A 21,526-nucleotide genomic window follows, 5' to 3' on the forward strand; every position below is an offset into this window, starting at 1 on the left:
AGCAGGAATTCACTTTCTCAAACTTAATGTGTTTCACTTTAACATCAGATGTAAGTGATTGTAATAGCTGAAGTAGTTTGCGGTAATACTTGGGTAACTCGATGCTGAAGGGAAAGCAGTTTTTTTACTTCGACTAGTTACAACAATGAAACATTATGGAATTTGAGGTCAAGGGTAGCAGAAACTCCCTTAGTTGATATGGTTTTATTTCAGCACCTAAATGGCTTTGCCTTGATATGGATTAGGAAAAAATTGACTTCCTCATTTGATAAGGCTTCTCAACTTGATGCACGCAAACTCACATTTCATGTTACAAGAACACAAGCGAGGAAATGCGACAAAGATCAGTAAGTTAAATTTCAAATAAAATGAAACCAAAAAGTGTGGTGAAAGTTTTGTTCGTGTTGTTAGTATTTAATAATAAAAGACTAAATGCTTGCGTTCTTGGTGAGTTTGAATTCTTAGGTATACCTAATACTTAAAATGCTCAATCCATCAAAGTAGATATTCTTCAGTAGATTACACTTACCGTACCTATGTACTTACAAGGGAACCTCTTGAGGTGTCACACTCCGATTTGAACGGGGCCGCGATTTTTGGAAAGAGCATAGTCTAAAACCACCAAAACCAAATTTTCAGCTGTCCAAGTTCATTTTTCGATTTTTGGTGAATTTTTGAATATTCAAAATTGACTGTTTTTAGCGATTTATGCTTTTTTTTAAAAAAGTACGTACTTGATCAATAAAAATGGTCAAAATAAGTCTCAAAACTAATATTGATTACCCAAATCCAAATTTCACCATTTTCAGCCATTTTGGAGCCTCCAGCGCGATTTTTCGATTTCTCCAGAATTTTTCATTTGCTCCAAAAGGCGTGAATATGCAGTTGGGCAGCTAAAAATCGAGTTGTATGTTACACTCGACCTGTTTAACGAGTTTATCCACATTTGAGCCGATTTTGAGAGTGACACCTCAAAAGTGGTTTTTTGACCAGCTTTTTTCAAAATTAAAAAATCCAAAAAATCAAGTTTCCCGTTTCTGAGGAAATTTTTGAAATTCACGCGAATTGCTGTATTTTGTCCAAAACTAACCCCCCAAATCCAAATTTCACAATTTCCAGCCATTCTGGAGCCTCCAGCGCGATTTTCAATTTCTCCAGAATTTTGAATTTGCTACAGAAGGTGTGAATATGAATTTAGGCAGCTACAAGTCGAGTGTAATACGTATACAACTCGATTTTGAGCTGCCCAACTGCATATTCACGCCTTCTGGAGCAAATTCAAAATTCTGGAGAAATTGAAAAATCGTGCTGGATGCTCCAGAACGGCTGGAAACGGTGCAATTTGGATTTGGGTACAGTAGACTCCCGATTATCCGACCTAATTGGGGGGGTAAGGTGAGTCGGATACCAAAAAAGTCGGATAATCCGAAATGGATGTTTTTAGCGTAGAAATTAAGTGCATAAGCTTGAGAAGACAATTTTCATTCAGAAAATCAAGTTTTGGCTCAAAGCAGGAACAAAAAATCAAAAAAATGATGAATAAACAAAAATAATGTACTTTTTTACATAAAGGACAATGAAATACTGACTCAAATTATAATTTTTTGAGATAAGTTGGATCAATTTCAAGGAAAATAACATCGTTAGAATACAAAATGCTGCATACTGCACTATTATTTACACTTCAAAATCAAAAATTAGGGGTTTTTTGGATTATCCGACCTTGGTGGGTCGGATAATGCGAAAAGTAAGTCGGATAAATTTTTACCGGATAACCCGAAAGTCGGATAATCCGGAGTCGGATAATCGAGAGTCTACTGTAATTAATATTAGTTCTGGGACTTATTCTGACCATTTTTATTCATCAAGTACGTACTTTTAAAAAAAAGCATAAATCGCCAAAAACAGTCAATTTAAAAGTGGCTTTTTGACCAGTTTTTTTTCAAAATTAAAAAATTAAAAAAATCAGAAGTTTCCCGTTTGTGTGGAAATTTTTGAAATTCATGCGAATCGCTGTAATATGTCCAAAACTAACCCCCCCCCCCCCCAAATCAAAATTTCACCATTTCCAGCCATTCTGGAGCCTCCAGCGCGATTTTTCAATTTCTCCAGAATTTTGAATTTGCTCCAGAAGGCGTGAATATGAAATTGGACAGCTAAAAATCGAGTTGTATATTACACTCGACCTGTTTAACGAGTTTATCCACATTTGAGCCGATTTCAAGAGTGACACCTCAAGAGTGGTTTTTTGAGGTGTCACTCTCACTCCAAAACGGCTGGGAATGGTGAAATTTGCGCTCCTCCGGTTAGTTCTTGAAGAAATTACAGCGATTCGCACAAATTTCAATAAATTTGCTCACAAACGGTTATCTTTTGATTTCTTGGATTTTTTAATTTTGAAAAAAGCTGGTCAAAAACCCATTCTTGAGGTGTCACTCCCAAAATCAGCTCAAATGTGAATAAACTCGCTAAACAGGTCGAGTGTAATATACAACTCGATTTTTAGCTGCCTAACTGCATATTCACACCTTCTGGAGCAAATTTAAAATTCTGGGGAAATTGAAAAATCGCGCTGGAGGCTCCAGAATGGCAGGAAATTGTGAAATTTGGATTTGGGGGGTTAGTTTTGGACAAAATACAGCGATTTGCGCAAATTTCAAAAATTTCCACACAAACGGTTATTTTTTGTTTTTTTTTGGATTTTTTAATTTTTATAAAAGCATGGTCAATAAGCCACTTTTGAGGTGTCACTCTCAAAATCGGCTCAAATGTGGATAAACTTGTTAAACAGGTCCAGTGTAATATACAACTCGATTTTTAGCTGCCCAACTTCATATTCACGCTTTCTGGAGCAAATTAAAAATGCTGGAGAAATTGAAAATCGCACTGGAGGCTCCAGAATGGCAGGAAATTGAGAAATTTGGATTTGGGGGGTTAGTTTTAGACAACATACAGCGATTCGCGTAATTTCAAAAATTTCCTCAGAAACGGGAAACTTGATTTTTTGGATTTTTTAATTTTGAAAAAAGCTGGTCAAAAAGCCACTTTTGAGATGTCACTCTCAAAATCGGCTCAAATGTGGATAAATTCGTTAAACAGGTTGAGTGTAATATACAACTCGATTTTTAGCTGCCCAATTTAATATTTACGCCTTCTGGAACAAATTCAAAATTCTGGAGAAATTGAAAAATCGCACTGGAGGCTCCAGAATGGCTGGAAATGGTGAAATTTGGATTTGGTTAATTAATATTAGTTTTGGGACTTATTTTGACTATTTTTATTGATCAAGTACGTATTTTTTTAAAAAAAGCATCAATCGCCAAAAACAGTCAATTTTCAATTTTCAAAAATTCGCCAAAAATCGAAAAATGAACTTGGGCAGCTGAAAATTTGGTTTTGGGGGTTTTAGACTATGCTCTTTCCAAAAATCGCGGTCCCGTTCAAATCGGAGTGTGGCACCTCAAAAGGTTCCCTTGTGAGTTCGCGGTTATACCCACCTCGTCATAATAATATGTACCTCAGAACAGATCAGAGAACATCTTTTCCTTGAAGGAGAGGTGGCCAGCGAGGATAAATTCAGGTCGATTAACAATTTGTAAACTTTTTTTGGTTTTATTTTCCAGCCACAAAACAAATTCATGACACGTTCTCATTTCTGTGCCAAAATCAACTGGTTAAAGTTGACTTCGACATATACCATTTAGATCGATTGAATTCATCGCTGAAATCGGAATATTTCGAGAAAGTATTCACTTCGGAGGGTTTTACGCGGAAAAATGACCCAATTTTAGAAATACAGCCTCTCAATAGTTCCATATTTCCTGCAATACTCGATATAGTTCATGGAAAAGAAGTATACGACGTTTTAAACAAGGATAACTATCTTTCATTATTAAAGGAATTAAATCATTTCGGCATGAGAATAGATCTGCAACTTTTCAGTAGCTTGATCGACCACGATTTAGAATCCTGTTCGCCGCAGGATGCGAAAATAATCGAATTGTACGCTTTCATCATTCAGAATAGCCAGTTCGAGTATTTATCGAAGAGTGTTTTGAAATACTTGTCAAATCACTTGGATGTCCTACAAAATCACGGAATACTTTCATTTGACGTGCCGCTCGATCACATTGTTCGATTAATCAAGAACCTCAAAGATGCGGATGAAAACACAAGATATCGCGTTGTTCAAATTTGCTCGAAATGGCTATGTCACGATATGAAAAATAGACTTCCACACATGGCCAAACTGGTGAAAAAGACTAAATTATTACACCGTGATTCAGAAGAAATGTATTCGGATTTCAGCAAATGTTTACCTTCGTGCGATCTAGACGAGGAGGCGAGACAAAAAATGATCTCGACGTGTTTTTTTGCACAGGTGGCCAATGGTGGAAAACTTCACCCTACAACAACACTCGGTGAGTTTATTTTACGTGAGTTAGAAATAAAATTAAGTCCAACTCCTTTTCGTCATACTCATTTGCGTGCTATAAAATACGAACGATTTCAAAAATGCTTTTTGAAATGGGTAGGTACCTAGGTAGTAGAGGTATTCAGTTAATCTCCTTCAAGCACCTATTTGTATTTTATCCGTTGAAAAATGCTTCGAGTTTTTTTTTTTGACACTCCCTAAAAAAGTTATAATTAGGTAAGTATACCTATCATTTTTTAGAATCCCTTCCATCCCCTCACCCTTTGAGTAAAGATTTTATAGCTCATGCTCATATTTCCTATATCCAAAAATATCCGAATCCAAGATTACTATATTTTTTTTTTTCGCATATCCGTATTCCTTTCTTCGTCCAAAATTCCAGGAACGCAACTGCTCCTTTGTCTATTGTGCCATGTAGTCTTCTGCGGTCGAATTCCCCAACCAGACCTCACTTTAACAAGTGCTCGTCGTCCTGTACCTTTCCGCATTCGCAGAGATTGCTGTCACCCAGTTTCCATTCGTGGAGGTTATATTTCGAACATGTAACTCCACTCCTCAACCTATTTAGCATTTTCCAGGATCCATAGCAGAGACGACTCCCACTTGGAAGTGCCTCGGACCTAGGTCCTCCGTTTTTTAGGCTCCATATTCGGCTTCTTTCTGCTTCTGGAGGTCTTTCTAGTTCTTTCACGCTTCTCCAGAAGCTCTGTCTAGACTTGAGCCGTAACTGCTTCAATTCCTCGTATCCGCAGATTGGGTGTAGAGGATTATCCACCTCCTTTGATTTCTCCATTTTAGCGGCTACCTCACGTCTCACTGGCGAGGGTGCGATTCCACTCAATTCGTATACCTTCTCTAGTGGGGTTGGTCATAGGCACCCTGAGACCAGTCTACATGCCTCATTCAGGGGTAAATTAACTTTATCCGCGTGGGCTGAGTAGCCCCAGACAGGACAGGCATACTTGGCTGCTGAGTAACACAGCGGCAATGCTGACATCCTCAGGACTTGCGGCCTTGTTCACCATTTACTGCCTGTTGGTTTTCAAATCATTGCTTTGAGCGGCTACCTTCATCTTGGTCTCTCCGCAGTGCTTCCTGTAGGTTAGCGACCTATCCAGTTTTTTTTTTAAATTTTCCCCAATCCGCACCAGGTGGTGGGGGGGGGTATTTTATTATTAAATTAAAGAAAAAACAATCTTAGACTAAGGGTTACTAGAATAAACATTTATGTATCTACATATAATTATAGCTTCACCCCAAGTCTAAGCAGGGAGGGGAGAGGGGAGGAGGGGAAAGGGAGGTGGTGAGACGGATTGTCCACCACGACCCAAACCCCTAGGCAGTTGCCTAAGGCCCAGTTGTCACTTCCCAGGTTTCATTTCCACATGTACCTGTTCTGATCACAACTGAGCCCCCAACCCATCTTGGGGTGAAGTTTGAAGGGGGAGTGATTTTGCCTAGGGGTGATCCCAACCGGTTAGGTTCCCTAGTTATTGCCACGAGGTTTATTTGGACTTTTGTGGGGCAGTCGCGTTGGTGCACTTGCTTAGGGCTTCTCACCAACTGCCCACAAGAAAAGATTGTTTTCTGTATTATAAGTTTAGTATTTACAAGAAGTATAAATAAATATTATAGTAAATTTTAGGATTATCTCAAGATCCAGGTAAATTCGGTCCTAAGTATTTCATGTCTTGAATTTGGCTTTGGGCATAAGTTGCTTTACAGTTGACAATATTGGTTTTTAACATCTTGTTCAGGTACTCGTGCTTTCATGTTTGGTGGGAGGGTGCAAACTCTCAGAGTCACTGTAAGGCCCTTGAAGCACTCTAGGAGTAGGAGCTCTTGTTTAACTAGTGGTCATTCAAGTTGGTCCAAGCCACACCCTAATCTTGGTCCTGCTATTCTTGTGATGTTTAGTTCACCGCATTTGGCTGCCAGAGCTTTCATTGTTTGTATAAAGTTTGCTATTGTTGGCTTGTCCTGGTGTCTTTCTTTGGTTACTGCATATAATACGTATTTCCCTTTGCTGTGTATCTCCACCACATCACCCATTTTGGCACCCCTTGACTTTAGAGTGTCAACATTGCCAAAGGCTCGTCTGAATTTGACTGCTATGCCCTTACCAGAGTCCTGCACGGTATAGTTGATTCAACTAGTTATCTGTGGGAGTATTCAAATAATCTAAACTATGAGTTGTCAACTAGATAACTATTGACAGCGCGCGCATCAAATAGTTACCAACTACTCCCAACTCCAGTTACTTTGTACGGTATGGTTAACTAGCTAGTTGATCCAACTATTTCTCGTTGTGTTAGGAGTACATAGGCAAGGGGTGACGAGCATACCTATTTCCGATAAGATTTCGGATAAATATGCTATAGGTGGGGATAATTCAACTAGTTGGAATAGTTGAATAACCATCCGACGATTAAGTTAGTTATCTGCGCGTCAACTATAACAACGCATCGTTAGACAGGTTGACTATTGCCTGCGATGAGTCACCTCTATAGTTAACCGGAGTTAGCGTTGCCAACCAACTAGTTATAACTATTAACAATACCGTGCAGGACTCTGGCCCTTACTCATCTCCAAGTCCCAGCTAACACAATGTGCCAAGGCATACTCTGGGATTTGCAGCATTAGGAAAGCTTCTAGTTCTTATATCGTAAATACTCCATTTGATCTTATACTGATATATCGTACATCCCCAGTTGTCACTCTGGATCTTTGCCTCGCCTTTCCTTTAGATATGTTCAAGTATACTCTTCACCTGAGTGGGGGTCAGTTCACTGGTGTGCAGTTCACTGATGCTTAGGTACTCCTTGTATGGAGGGCAGTCTGAATGTTGCAGCTTGGATTTGCCCCATTGGACATTTGGCTGCCTTCTTGCCTCGTGGTTACAAAGGTGAAAGGAGCAGGTCTCGGTCTTCAAGGGATTTGGCTTCAAGTGGCTGGCTTTATAACATGTGTCCAACTCTCCAATCACCTGATTCAGTATATCTTCTACCTCAACAAAAGTGTTGTGTTGAGCTACCAGTGCCAGGTCATCTGCATATAGGAAATGTGTGTTTTTGCCAATAGGTTGATCGTTGGTATAAATATTGAAAAGCACAGGAGAAAGCACACTACCCTGTGGTAGGTCATTTTTCTGTCTTCTCCAAGCACTGTTTTTCCCATTAAGAGTTACATAAAAGCGCCAATCCTTCATTAGCATAGTCACCACTTTGGTGAATCTAGTGTATCTCTATGGTCCCTTGTTACCTCATACACGTTCAGCTGGAGTAAGCGGTGGCATACTGCATCAAAGGCTGCTGTAAGGTCTACAAATATGTACTACTCCAGTGACTTTTTTTTTTGAATCCATCCTCGATATGCTGAGTCAGGTTCAAGATTTGACCAGTACACGACTTACCTAGTCTGAATCCTGCCTGTTGACAAGTCCCTTTTCTACGCATTTGGCCATTTGATTCAGGATAACTCGCTCTAAAATTTCACATAGGTGGCATAGTAATGAAATTGGTCTGTAGCTCTTTGGATTGTTTGCATCTTTTATAGTTTTTTGAAGCGCAATCAAATGAGCCTGTCGCCATAACCTACGCATTTTGAGCTTTTCAATACAGGAGTTGAACATTTTTTGGATCCACAGTATCATTTTAGGGCCAAAATGCTTGATCTGTCCAGTGTACAAATTATCTACTCCTGCTGCATTCTTGTTTTTAGCTGCTCAAACTACACAGATCACTTTGGCATTGCTGATTGGTGTGGACAGGTTATATACCTCTGTGGCATGACACCTAGCAATTTTCCTTCATTCGGCTTTTCCTGCAGTTTTCCCATTCAGCAGCAGCTGGTGATCCACTTGGTTAGCAGTCACATGGGTGGCACTTTTCTGCTGTGCTCTATCACAGTTCAATTTCTACAGCAACTGCCAAGATCTTCAACTATCTTTACATAAGTCTAGGTTCTCCACCAATTCCTGTCAATTTTCTTGTCTCGATTTGGCCAATTCTTGAGATGAGTTCATCACCCATTTCCACAGTCTCTTCATCAAATGGGTTTTCATTGAATTTCTCACTTTATTCCCTATACTGAGTTGCTAAGTATGGCCTCATTCCCAGAATATATTCTTTTCTTGCTCCCCTTGGTATATATTGTTTGGAAATCTTTTTCACCACTTTGTTGAACAGTTTGTCAATTTTCAGGCGTTGGTTGCAACCCTTGGATTTTGTCATCTATCCCTTTCTCAAATGATTTCCAGTCTGCCTTTCTGAAATTGAATCTGAGGGGGGGGGTGGATTTTTGGTCTTTATTGCTTTAATCACTGCTCTTATTTCAAATACAATTGGCCTATGCTGTGTGTGTGGTATTGGGTCTGCAACCGACTTATAGCACAAATCCGCAATTTGCTCCAAAGCGAAGATATTATCCGGATTGTAGCCTTGTTTCCATCAGCTACTGTTGAAGGATGCTGGAAGTTTAGCATCAAAAATCAAGTTTAATCGATGTTCTTCAGCCCCTTTTCCCACCAAATCGCCATTTTCATGATTCTTCGCATATCCTCAGTTCACACTGTGGCTGTTGAAGTCTCCTATGACAATAATTTTCAAATCTTGTTGTCTAGTGTGTGGGTCATCGCACCATTTGAATTTCGCATTCGGTGGTTTATATACCTACATATTGATGAGAGCTTACATCCTCCTACATTGATCATTAAAATCTCAAGACTGTTCACACTGGATTGTGAGAAGAACCACACTTCAGTGTCCTGCCTGACCAGTATAGCGCTTCCGTATTTTCATGAGGGTGATTGATGATCAGGTTCATGCCTCTGATTTTAGGTCTTCGACTTTCTTCACTTCTATTGTCTCTTGCAGGGCAAGTACATCTATTTCCAGTCTATTATGGCTTCTTTGGTTGTGGATAAACCTTCAATGTTTACAGACATTATTCGGAACGGTTGCATCCTTGTCAATGGCCCTGACAAGAGCTGCTTTAACCCAGATGTAGGGTGCATGTTGACCAATAGTGGGATGATCAGCCAGTAGTTTTAGAATCCTACTGTTTCCAATGTGCCGTGGGATTGTGGTAAACTACTAAGCATGATCATTAAATAATGTATTTCAATAAGGCAGCATATCATCGATCGTCAATATTCATCATAATTGTAGGTTTTATTTCATTTTGCAGACTATAACTACGACAGTTATGGGCGATATTCTCCCCAAGATTCAAGTGATGAAAGTGAAACAGAAACTATAGTACACGAGAGATATGTAAATGACCGAAACGATTCTGGCAAGTTGAATGAATTCCGAAAAAATGGATATTTATACGACATCACAGTTCGAGTTGGAGAAAAAACGTATAAGCTTCATCGGCGTATTTTAGAATCAAAATCTAACTATTTTAGAGATATTTTCCGAGCAGAGTATTCTGAAGCAATCGGTCAATCTGATGGAACTCCAAAGACTTGTCCAAGTAAAGATGAGGAATACCTAATCAGTGATGAAATCGATCCATCAACGTTTGACGACGTAATAAGTTCTCTATACGGGTATGAGAATCTGGATGCAATATTCAAAAGATTCGAATACAAATGGGATAACATTGCAAAATTTTTAAAAATCGTCCATTCTTTAAGACTCGACCAATTATTACAAGATTGCATACGCAATTTGAAGGAGGAGCACTGCAGAGCCAATTCTCAAGATGTTGAGAATATTTTGAATTTTGCACATGAAAAATCGGAATATGAAAATTTGTACGTTATTCATTTAAGTAAACATTTGGCAGAAAACTGGCCTAATATCCCCAACATGTCGCAATTTTCTTCCATTTCATTGCCTGTGCTCAAGAAAGTGCTGAATTCGCCGCATTTCAAATTCGACGATCCGCATAAAATCTTGGACATTTGTTCGAAATGGACGTGTCATGATGTGAAGGATCGGTACCAATTTCTACCGCAAATCGCTCGAGTTATAAATCCTCTTTGTGTGGTAGATGATGACCAATATACAACTGAAGCTGTAGCAGATTTCAACATCTCACCAGAGAATTTTGTTCGAGATAAATTATGGAAAATTCTGTCGTCACTTCCTTACACTATTTATGAGGGAAAAAACGTCAAAAATATGTCTAGGGAACGGAAACTGCTGGAAATACCAATGTTCATCTCAGTATGGCAGAGAGAAAATACGAGTATAAATGTACTTAATGCCGATTTAGATGTGATCGCATCAATAATTAATTATTCTGAACCCATGAACGCAATTTACTCATCATGGCCATCATGGGGAATATCACCAGGATGGGATTGCCCAACTTCGGCGACTCTTATTCGCGATAATTTATTCATTCTTTCCAGCATTGGTGATCGTCTTAAATTTCTGGTTTATAATTTTTTTCTGAAAACATGCACTCAACTGCGCTGCAATCTTCCTAGATTTGCGGGCCGTTACTGTTATCATATCTACACCCTCTTGAATTGCAATAACGAGATTTATAGTTGTTCAATTGATGGTCGAATAGCAAAATATTCAATGGAATTTGACCTCTGGACCATACTCGTAAAGCAGGATCCGCAGCCATTCAGAACAAATCTTCACTACACAAGTGATCGGAAAACGCTGTATAGGATGTATAGAATGCCAGTAAAATATCGGTGTTCCAGCTACCAGTACGTTGTAGAGGAGTTTGATTTAAGAAACAGCTCCTGGAATCGTGTGACGGGTTCACCTTTGATAAATCTTATCCCAGATCCTACTCTTTTCAGTGTGATTAACGATCGTGATTTCATTATTTTCGCCTATAAGAAAATTATTACATCCAACCGCAATGTTACAGGTAATGAATGGCAATGGAGTTATCGCGAGATACCAAAGAAAGGTCTACACTTTGTGCAGTATAAAGATAGGCTGCTGGTATCAACCGATGATAAATTTTACCGCTATTACCCCAACAACGGAAGTTTTGAATTCAAGAAAGCTATTCCAAAAGCTTTACGTTATGTTGATGGTGGTTCTTTTGTGGCGATTGATAGACATTGATATGGATGTCGACACAATGAAGCAGATCAGCGGTTCTGTGTCACTATAAAAATATGTTGCGAAAAAAATTATAGTTGATTTACGATTATTTTCTCGAATTTTATACAAATTGCTGTCTTGCTGGATCTACCAATTATAATCAATGCCAATATTTAATTGATTTCTTCACAAATAATATTACCTACTGCATGAAATATACGTACTTTCCGATTTCCACTTCTGTGATAAAATTTTTCTAAATAACCCCATTTTCGAAAAAAAAAAAAGAAAAAAACTTTTTCGGTACCAAATAATGTTGGTTCCCTCCTATAAAACTTCCCAAAGCAGGTAAAAATCAAGAAAAATAAAATGAAATGAAAAATTAAAGTCTGTACACTAAACACATTTCTAAAAATTTTCAATTACATACCAAACTACGTAGTCTTCAAGAAGAAACCCCTCTCTTGGTTTCCCAAAAAATCAGGTTCTGTTCCTTTTGTACATATAAAAATTAAAGGTCAACAAAGTTGAAAACAAATGAAAAATTTGAAGTATTTGAAATTTCAACTCGAAAATTTTCTATTTTTGGTCAAAACCTTTCCGAATACACCCCTTCCCCCTCCTCAAGAGTAAACTCTCCTCGACCAGTCAAACAAAGTTGCTTCTCCAATTCAAAGGTTCCCAAAGTGAAGAAAAAATAAAAGTGTAAAAAAAAATAAAGATTCGGCTCCTTCAATTTTGAATACCTACAAAAATGAACCGTTGTAGAATTATTCAAAATTGACCATAATCCGACCTATCAAAATGGGTTAAAATTTTACGAGAAATTAAAATATTCAAACTGAAATGTTTTTTGAACGTTTTCAAAAATTTTCGGTCTAAAATTGGGTACATATTTTTGGATTTTTTGAAGCAGTTTCATGCGACTTATCAAAATTGATTAAAATTCGTCGGGAATTTCAAATATGTATTTCGACGAAAATATTTTTTGAGCAATTTTGAAGAATTTTGTGCCCAAAATTGGTTCCAAGTTTTTGGTGGTTTTGAAAAAATTTCACATGCGACAAATCAAAATGGGTTAATATTTTCACGAGAAGTTCAAATATTGCAATGAAAATATTTCTTGAACGATTTAGAATACATAATTTAAATTACAAAATTGGGTCATGATTTTTGAGAAAAAGTTGTGATGCGAACTTTTAAAATCGATCAAAATTTTATGAGATCTTCAAATATTTCAACGAAAATCCTTTTTTAGATAATTTTGAAGAATTCTGAGGCCAAAATTTGGTCAATATTTTTGTAATTTTTTGAAAAAGTTGTTATTCGACCAATCAAAGTAGGTTGAAATTTCGCCAGAACTTCAAATACGTTAACAGAAATAATGTTTTTGAGGTTTTTTGAAGAATTTTGAGCGCAAAATTGGTTCGGAATTTCTGAAAACATGTCATGCAACTAACCAAAATGTGTTGAAATTTCGCGAGAACTACAAAATATTGCAAGGAAAATATTTTTTGAGCGATTTATAGTAATTTTAAAATTTCAAACTTGAGTCATGATTTTCGTGATTTTCGTGATTTTTGAAGTAAGTTATGACACAATCTATCAAAAAGGGACAAAATTTAATGGGAGCTTCAAATATTGCAACGAAAATATTTTTCAAGCATTGTAGAATTATTTTTGAGCCAAAAATTGGGTCAAGATTTTTGGGATTTCTGAAAAAATGCCATGCGACTTATCAAAATGAATTACAATTTTGCAAGAACCTCAAATATTCATAAGGAAATGCTTTTTAAACGATTTTGAAAAATTTTTGAGCTCATAATTGGGTCAAGATAATTGAAATTTTTGAAAACATGTCACGTAACCTATATAAAAATGGGTTCGAATTTCACGAGAAATTCAAAAATCGTGACGAAATTTTTTTTGGAGCGATTTAGAATAATTTTGAGCCAAAAATTGGGTCACATGGTTTTTTGGATTTTTAATGGATTTCAAAAAAAAATGTATTTTGAGCGATTTAGAATAATTTTGAGCAAAAAATTGGTTAATGATTCTTGGGATTTTTGATGGATTTCAATAAAAATGTATTTTGAGCGATTTTGAAAAATTTGGACCTAAAATTGGATTGAGATTTTTCGGATTTTAGAAAAAATTGCGATGCAACAAATCACATGAACTCATCATATTTGTCTGGAAGGGGGGGGGGGTAGGGTTGAAATTGAAAACTAGATACCGAATATCGTGTTTTTCACATGAAAATGAACATAATTTTGTTGATTGTTTTTTTGTTTTTTTTTTTTTAATGTGAGTTCAAGTTCAACTTTTTCATCATAGAATAGAAGGCACGAGGAGAGGGGGAAGGGAATCAAAACAGTGCTTTTCTAATGAAAATGGGCAAAATTAAAGAACCTTTTAGTGATTTTCATCGACACTGCACAAAATCAACTCGCATTTGCGAGAATAACAATTTACAATCAAAAAAAAAAAAAAAACATCAAGACTGAAAAAACTTAGCAAAATTTTAAATGCAGAGTTTCATATTTTTCAATTTTTGAAAACTCACAAGCCGATTAAAAGAATTGAAATTCAATATGAAAGGAAAAGAAAGTTAAAATTGGTCTGACGTTCCATTTTCGACTTCCTGAATCCATTATAGGCTTCAGTTTTGGTCTTTTTTTGAATTTTTAGAGCCAATCTTTTTTTTAATTTACAAAAAACTCTATTATACAATTTTTAAGACTTACAAACTCGGATTAAACGTTTTACGGCCACCTTCAATGGACTTGGACAAAGCTTTTAAATAATCCTTTTCTAAAATTCGATTTTCCAAAATTAAAAAAACCACAAAAATGAACTTTAGCAGCTGAAAATTTGATTGGTGGAATATTTTTGCATGTTCTTTAGAATCCCAGAATCGATACTACTTAATTTCAAAGGACATGATTTCAGCACGAATTTGGTGAACCATTTTTGAAATTGATGGGCAGGGAGGGGTCAGGTCCAAGTTTTTGCGTTGTTTAAGTATTTTGTGTACACCTTTTTATGCGCAGATTGCAACCCTTGACTTATGGCACCATTCTACTGTGCTCTATCACAGTTTAATTTCTTCAGCAACTGCCAAGATTTCCAACTATCTTTACATAAGTTTAGGTTCTCCGCCAATTCCTGCCAATTTTCTTGTCTCAATTTGGCTATTTTTGAGATGAGTTCATCACCCATTTTTGCAGTATCTTCATCGAATGGGTTTTCATTGAATTTCTTAATATATTCCCTATACTGAGTTGCTAAGTATGGCTTCATTCCCGGAATATATTCTTTTCTTGCTCCCCTTGGTGTGTATTGTTTGGAAATCTTTTTCACCACTTCGTTGAACGCGTTGTAATTTTTAGGTGTTTTCCAGTCTGCCTTTCTGAAATTGAATCTAAGGGGAGGTGGATTTTTGGCCTGTATCGCTTTAATCATTGCTCTTATTTCAAATACAATCGGTCTATGCTGTGTGTGTGGTATTGGGTCTGCAACCAATTTGTAGCACAAATGTGCAATTTGCTCCAAAGCAAAGATATTATCTGGATTGTAGCCTTGCTTCCATCAGCCACTGTTGAAGGATCTGGGAAGTTGAGCGTCAAAAATAAAGTTTAATCGATGTTATTCAGCCCATTTTTCCATCAAATCGCCATTTTCATCATTCTCCGCATATCACCAGTTCACACTGTGGCTGTTGAAGTCTCCTACGACAATTTTCGAATCTTGTTGTCTAGTGTGGGGGTCATCGCACCTTTTGAATATCGCATTTGGTGGTTTATAATTATACATATTGATGAGATCTTACATCCTCCTATATCAATCCTTAAAATCTCAAGACTGTTCACACTGGATTGTGAGAAGCTCCGCACTTCAGTGTCCTGCCTGACCAGTATAGCACTTCCGTATTTTTTGTGAGGGTAGTTGATGATCAGGTTCATGCCTCTGATTTCAGGTCTTCGGCTTTCTTCACTTCTATGTGTGTCTTGCAGGGCAAGTACATCTACTTCCAGTCTGTTGACTAGATCAGTTAATATGGTTTCTTTGGTTGTGGATAAACCTTCAATGTTTACAGACATTATTCGGAATGGTTGCATCCTTGTCAATGGCCCTGACAAGAGCTGCTTTAACCCAGATGTAGGGTGCATGTTGACCAGTAGTGGGATGATTAGCCAGTAGTTTTAGAATCCTACTGTTTCCAGGGGGGCGCCAGCTGTATCGAAGAAGTATAAATCTGCAGTAATCAGTTAGGTCTTATTTCAGCATTCGTGAAGGATCATCCCTTGTCCTCCCCCTCCCCCCAGATTACTATTGAAGTGGAAACTATGGTGTTGAAATTTGGAAATCAACGTTCTTTTTGAGTTCAAAAAATGGGATACATAGGTACCTACCACATTTTTAAACTGAACACTGAACAGTGTGATCTATCAGTATTTCTTTCAACTTCAGGTTTAAATTTCGAAATCATATTTTTTTGTGAGTTATGCAAAACCCATGGAAAAGGGGGGAATTCAACAACGTCGCATACAGCTTTTTTCAAATCCCTCTCCAGCCCCACCAATTTTCCAAAAAAAAAGTCAAAGAAGGAAGAAGGCCCATCATAATAGATAGGTACCTACCTAACTTAAAATAGGGGTTTCTAAAAATACATCCTTTACGCCCTGGGATTGTGGTAAACTACAAAGCGTGATCATTAATTTATTTCGATAAGGCAGCATATCATCAATTGCCAATATTCATCATAATTGTAGGTTTTATTTTATTTTGCAGACTATAACTACGACAGTTATGGGCGATATTCTCCCGAAGATTCAAGTGATGAAAGTGAAACAGAAACTATAGTACACGAGAGATATGTAAATAACCGAGACGATTCTGTCAAGTTGAATGAATTCCGAAAAAATGGAGATTTGTACGACATCACAGTTCGAGTTAGAGAAAAAACATATAAACTTCATCGGCGTATTTTAGAATCAAAATCTAACTATTTTAGAGATATTTTCCGAGCAGAGTATTCTGAAGCAATCGGTCAATCTGATGGAACTCCGAAGACTTGTCCAAGTAAAGATGAGGAATACCTAATCAGTGATGAAATCGATCCATCAACGTTTGAAGACGTAATAAGTTATCTATACGGGTATGAGAATCATATTGCAATATTCAAAAGATTCGAATACAAATGGGATAACATTACAGAATTTTTAAAAATCGACCATTTTTTAAGACTCGACGAATTATTACAAGATTGTATACGCTATTTGAAGAAGGAACACCATAGAGCCAATTCGCAAGATGTTGAAAAGATTTTGAATTTTGCACATGAAAAGTCGGAATATGAAAGTTTGTACGTTATTCATTTAAGTAAACATTTGGCGGAAAACTGGCCCAATATCCACAACATGTCGCAATTTTGTTCTATTTCATTTCCTGTGCTGAAGAAAGTCCTGAATTCGTCGCATTTCAAATTCGACGATCCGCATAAAATCTTGGACATTTGTTCGAAATGGACGAGTAATAATGTCAAGGATCGATACCAATTTTTACCCCAAATCGCTCGACTTATAAATCCTCTTTGTGTGGTAGATGATGACCAATATACAACTGAAGCGGTAGCAGATTTCAACATCTCACCAGAGAATTTTGTTCAAGAAAAATTTTTGAAAATTCTGTCGTCACTTCCTTACACTATTTATGAGGAAAAAAACGTCAAAAATATGTCTAGGGAACAGAAACTGCTGGAAATACCAATGTTCATCTCAGTAAGGGCGAGAGAAAATATAAATGTACTTAACGCCGATCTAGATGTGATCGTATCAATAATTAATAATTCTGAACCCATGTACGAGTACTCATGGGGACCATCAACAGCAAGGAATTACCGATCTTCGGCGACTCTTATTCATGATAATTTATTCATTCTTTCCCACTTTGATGATGATCTTAAATTTCTGGTTTATAATTTTTTTCTGAAAACATGCACTCAACTGCGCTGCAATCTTCCTAGATTTGTCGGCCTTGACTACTCGTATTATCATGTCTACACCCTCTTGAATTGCAATAACGAGATTTATAGTTGTTCAGGTGATGGTCGAATAGCAAAATATTCAATGGAATTTGACCTCTGGACGACACTCATAAAGCAGGATCCGCAGTCATTCAGAAGTAATCTTGACTACACAAGTGATGGGAAAACGCTGTATAGGATGTATAAAATGCCAGTAAAATACCGGTGCTCTAGCTACCAGTACGTTGTAGAGGAGTTTGATTTAAGAAACAGTTCCTGGAATCGTGTGAAGGGTTCGCCTTTGATAAATCTCATCCCAGATCCTACTCTTTTCAGTGTGATTAACGATCGTGATTTCATTATTTTCGCCTCTGGGAAAATTATTACATCCAACCGCGATGTTACAGGTAATGAATGGCATTGGAGTTATCGCGATATACCAATGGAAGGTGTACTCTTTGTGCAGTATAAAGATAGGCTGTCGGTTTTAACCCATTATGAACTTTACCGCTATTACCCCAACAACGGAAGTTTTGAATTCAAGAAAGCTATTCCAAAAGCTTTATGTTTTGGTGGTTCTATTGTGACGATTGATAGACATTGATATGGATGTCGACACAATGAAGCAGATCAGCGGTTCTGTGTCACTATAAAAATATGTTGCGAAAAAAATTATAGGTAGTTAGGGACATACAATACATAGTTGATTTACGATCATTTTTCCGAATTTTATACAAATTGGTGTCTTGCTGGATCTACCAAATATAAGACTTTTTTTAAAACCGTTTGGTTTTATTTTCAGCTACAGAACAAATTCATGACACGTTCTCATTTCTGTGCCAAGATCAAATGGTTAAAGTAGACTCGAACATATAATCGGAGTATTTCTAAAAATTATTCACCTCCGAGGCTCCGAAGATATTAAACGGAAAAATGATCCGATTTTACAAATACATCCCCTCAATAGTGAATTATTTCCTGCAATACTTGAAATAATTCATGGAAAGGGTTGGAGAGTTTGGGTTTCTCTTTTTGAAGAATAAAATTAATTTTTCATTTTCTCAAAGTCCAAAAAGAGTCGTGCCGAAAATTCCACGATTCAAAAGGACAAAAATATTTCAATTTATCCAAAAAAGTTCCATTTCTGCGTCAGAATTCTTCTAAATGAACCCTTTTTCAAAAATAAACTGCCTTCTGCCACCCAAATAAAGGCCTTAAATTTGTAAAAAAAAAAAAAAAAAAAATGTAATAAACAAAGTTGGTAAAATGTTTTTGAAAAGTTTCCACTTCTGTGATAAAGTTTTTTTAAATAACCCCATTTTTGAAAAAAAACAAACTTTTTCGGTACCAAATAATGTTGGTCTCCCCCCCCCCACAAAACTTCTCAAAGCAGGTAAAAATTAAGAAAAATAAAATGAAATGAAAAATTAAAGTATGTATGTACATTAAACACACTTCTAAAAATTTTCAATTACATAACTACGTAGTATTCAAGAAGAACCCTCTCTTGGTTTCCCAAAAAATTCAGGTTCTGTTCCCTTATACTAACAAAAATTTAAGGTCAACAAAGTTGAAAAAAAATGAAAAATTTGAAATATCTGATATTTCGACTCGTCGATCCATTTCTGGTCAAAACCTTTTCGAATACACCCCCTCCCCCTCCTCAAGAGTAAACTCTCCTCGGCCAGTCAAACAAAGTTGCTTCTCCAATTCAAAGGTTCCCAAAGTGGAGAAAAATTAAAAATGTAAAAAAATAAAGATTTGGCCCCTTCAATAATTTTGAGTACCTACAAAAATGAACAGTTGTAGAATTATTCAAAAGTGACCATAATACGAGCTATCAAAATGGGTTAAGATTTTACGAGAAATTAAAAAATTCGAACTGAAATGTTTTTTGATCGTTTTCAAAAATTTTTGGTCTAAAATTGGGTTACATATTTTTGGGTTTTTTGAAACAGTTTCATGCGACTTACCAAAATTGATTGAAATCTGTCGAGAATTTCAAATATTTCGACAAAAATGTTTTTTGAGCAATTTTGAGAATTTTGTGCTCAAAATTGGGTCCAAGTTTTTGTGTGGTTTTGAAAAATTTTCATATGCGACAAATCAAAATGGGTTAACAAGAAGTTCAAATATTGCGATGAAAATATTTTTTGAACGATTTAGAATAATTTAAATTCCAAAATTAGGTCATGATTTCTGAAAAAGTTGCGATGCAAACTTTTAAAACCGATCAACATTTTATGAGAACTTTATATTTTAACGAAAACATGCTTCTTTAGGTAATTCTGAAGAATTCTGAGGCCAAAATTTGATCAAAATGCTTGTGATTTTTTGAAACAGTTGTTATTTGACCAATCAAAGTAGGTTGAAATTTCGCCAGAACTTCAAATACGTTAACAAAAATGTTTTTGAGGGTTTTTGAAGAATTTTGAGTTCAAAATTGGTTCAAGATTTTTGGAACTTCTGAAAACATGTCGTGCAGCTAACCAAAATGTATTGAAATTTCGCGAGAACTTCAAAATATTGCAAGGAAAATATTTTTTGAGCGATTTATAGTAATTTTAAAATTTCAAACTTGAGTCATGATTTTCGTGATTTTTGAAGTAAGTTATGGCACAATCTATCAAAATGGGACAAAATTTAATGGGAGCTTCAAATATTGCAACGAAAATATTTTTCAATCATTTTAGAACAATTTTTGAGTCAAAAATTGAATCAATATTTTTGAGATTTCTGAAAAAATGCCATGCGATTTATTAAAATGAATTACAATTTTGCAAGAACCTCAAATATTCATAAGGAAATGCTTTTTAAACGATTTTGAAAAATTTTTGAGCTCATAATTGGGTCAAGATAATTGAGATTTTTGAAAACAGGTCACGTGACCTATAAAAATGGGTTCGAATTTCACGAGAAATTCAAAAATCGATTAGAATTTTTTTTTGAGCCATTTAGAATAATTTTGAGACAAAAATTGGGTAATGATTTGGGATTTTTAATGGATTTCAAAAAAAAAATGTATTTTGAGCGATTTAAAATCATTTTGAGCAAAAAATTGGGTAATGATTCTTGGGATTTTTGATGGATTTCAACTCAAAAATGGGTTAAAATTTCGTCAAAAAAACAAAATGGGCACTTTTCAACCTCAAAATTGAGTCAATTTTGTCAAGCCTTGTTTTAAGCTGGACTTTTTTCAAAACGCTCAAAAAAAATTTATATCGAAAATTTTGATTTTCACACGAACTCATCATATTTGTCAGGAAGGGGGGGGGGGGAGGGTTGAAATTGAAAACTAGATACCGAATATCGTGTTTTTCACATGAAAATGCACATAATTTTGTTGATTGTTTTTTTTTTTTTTTAAATGTGAGTTCAAGTTTAACTTTTTCATAATAGAATAGAAGGCACGAGGAGAGGGGGGAAGGGAATCAAAACTATTGATAAGTGCTTTTCTAATGAAAATGGGCAAAATTAAAGAACCTTTTAGTGATTTTCATCGACACTGCACAAAATCAACTCGAATTTGCGAGAATAACAATTACAATTAATCAAAAAAAAAAAAAACATTAAGACTGAAAAAACTTAGCAAAATTTTAAATGCACAGTTTCATATTTTTCAATTTTTGAAAACTCACAAGCCGATTAAAAGAATTGAAATTCGATATGATAGGAAAACAGAGTTGAAATTGTTCTGACGTTCTATTTTCGACTTCCTGAATCCATAAAGGCTTCAGTTTTGGTCTTTTTTTGAATTTTTAGAGCCAATTTTTTTTTAAATCCCAAAAAAATTGCATTATAAAATTTATGAAGACCTACAAACTCGGATTAAACTTTTTTCTGCCACCTTTAATGGACTTCAGCAAAGTTTGAAGTAATCCTTTTCAAAATTCGATTTTCAAAAATTCAAAAAATCACAAAAATGAATTTTAGCAGCTGAAAATTTGATTGGTGGAGTATTTTTGCATGTTCTTTAGAATCCCAACATCGATACTAATTTCAAAGGACATGATTTCAGCACGAATTTGGTGAACCATT

At 36.0% G+C, this 21,526-nt stretch overlaps 1 protein-coding gene and 1 long non-coding RNA gene across 3 annotated transcripts in view; one reads left to right on the forward strand and one right to left on the reverse strand.

Moving 5' to 3' along the window:
• Positions 1–21,526, reverse strand: part of LOC135839058 (uncharacterized) — an 86,674-nt gene that overhangs the window by 61,346 nt on the left and 3,802 nt on the right. The window lies entirely within an intron of this gene.
• Positions 14–18,767, forward strand: LOC135839028 (uncharacterized). Of its 2 annotated transcripts, none has more exons than XM_065354884.1 (3): positions 14–447; positions 3,624–4,421; positions 16,255–18,767. In XM_065354884.1, the coding sequence occupies exons 1-3, from the start codon at positions 369–371 to the stop codon at positions 18,090–18,092; spliced, it is 2,715 nt and encodes a 904-aa protein (XP_065210956.1). In that variant the 5' UTR covers positions 14–368; the 3' UTR covers positions 18,093–18,767. The 2 variants fall into 2 exon arrangements, with proteins under 2 accessions (XP_065210956.1, XP_065210947.1); XM_065354875.1 differs by lacking the exon at positions 16,255–18,767 and adding an exon at positions 9,623–11,921.

The sequence above is a fragment of the Planococcus citri genome, chromosome 1 (assembly GCF_950023065.1).
Source record: "Planococcus citri chromosome 1, ihPlaCitr1.1, whole genome shotgun sequence".
Lineage (NCBI taxonomy): Eukaryota > Metazoa > Arthropoda > Insecta > Hemiptera > Pseudococcidae > Planococcus > Planococcus citri.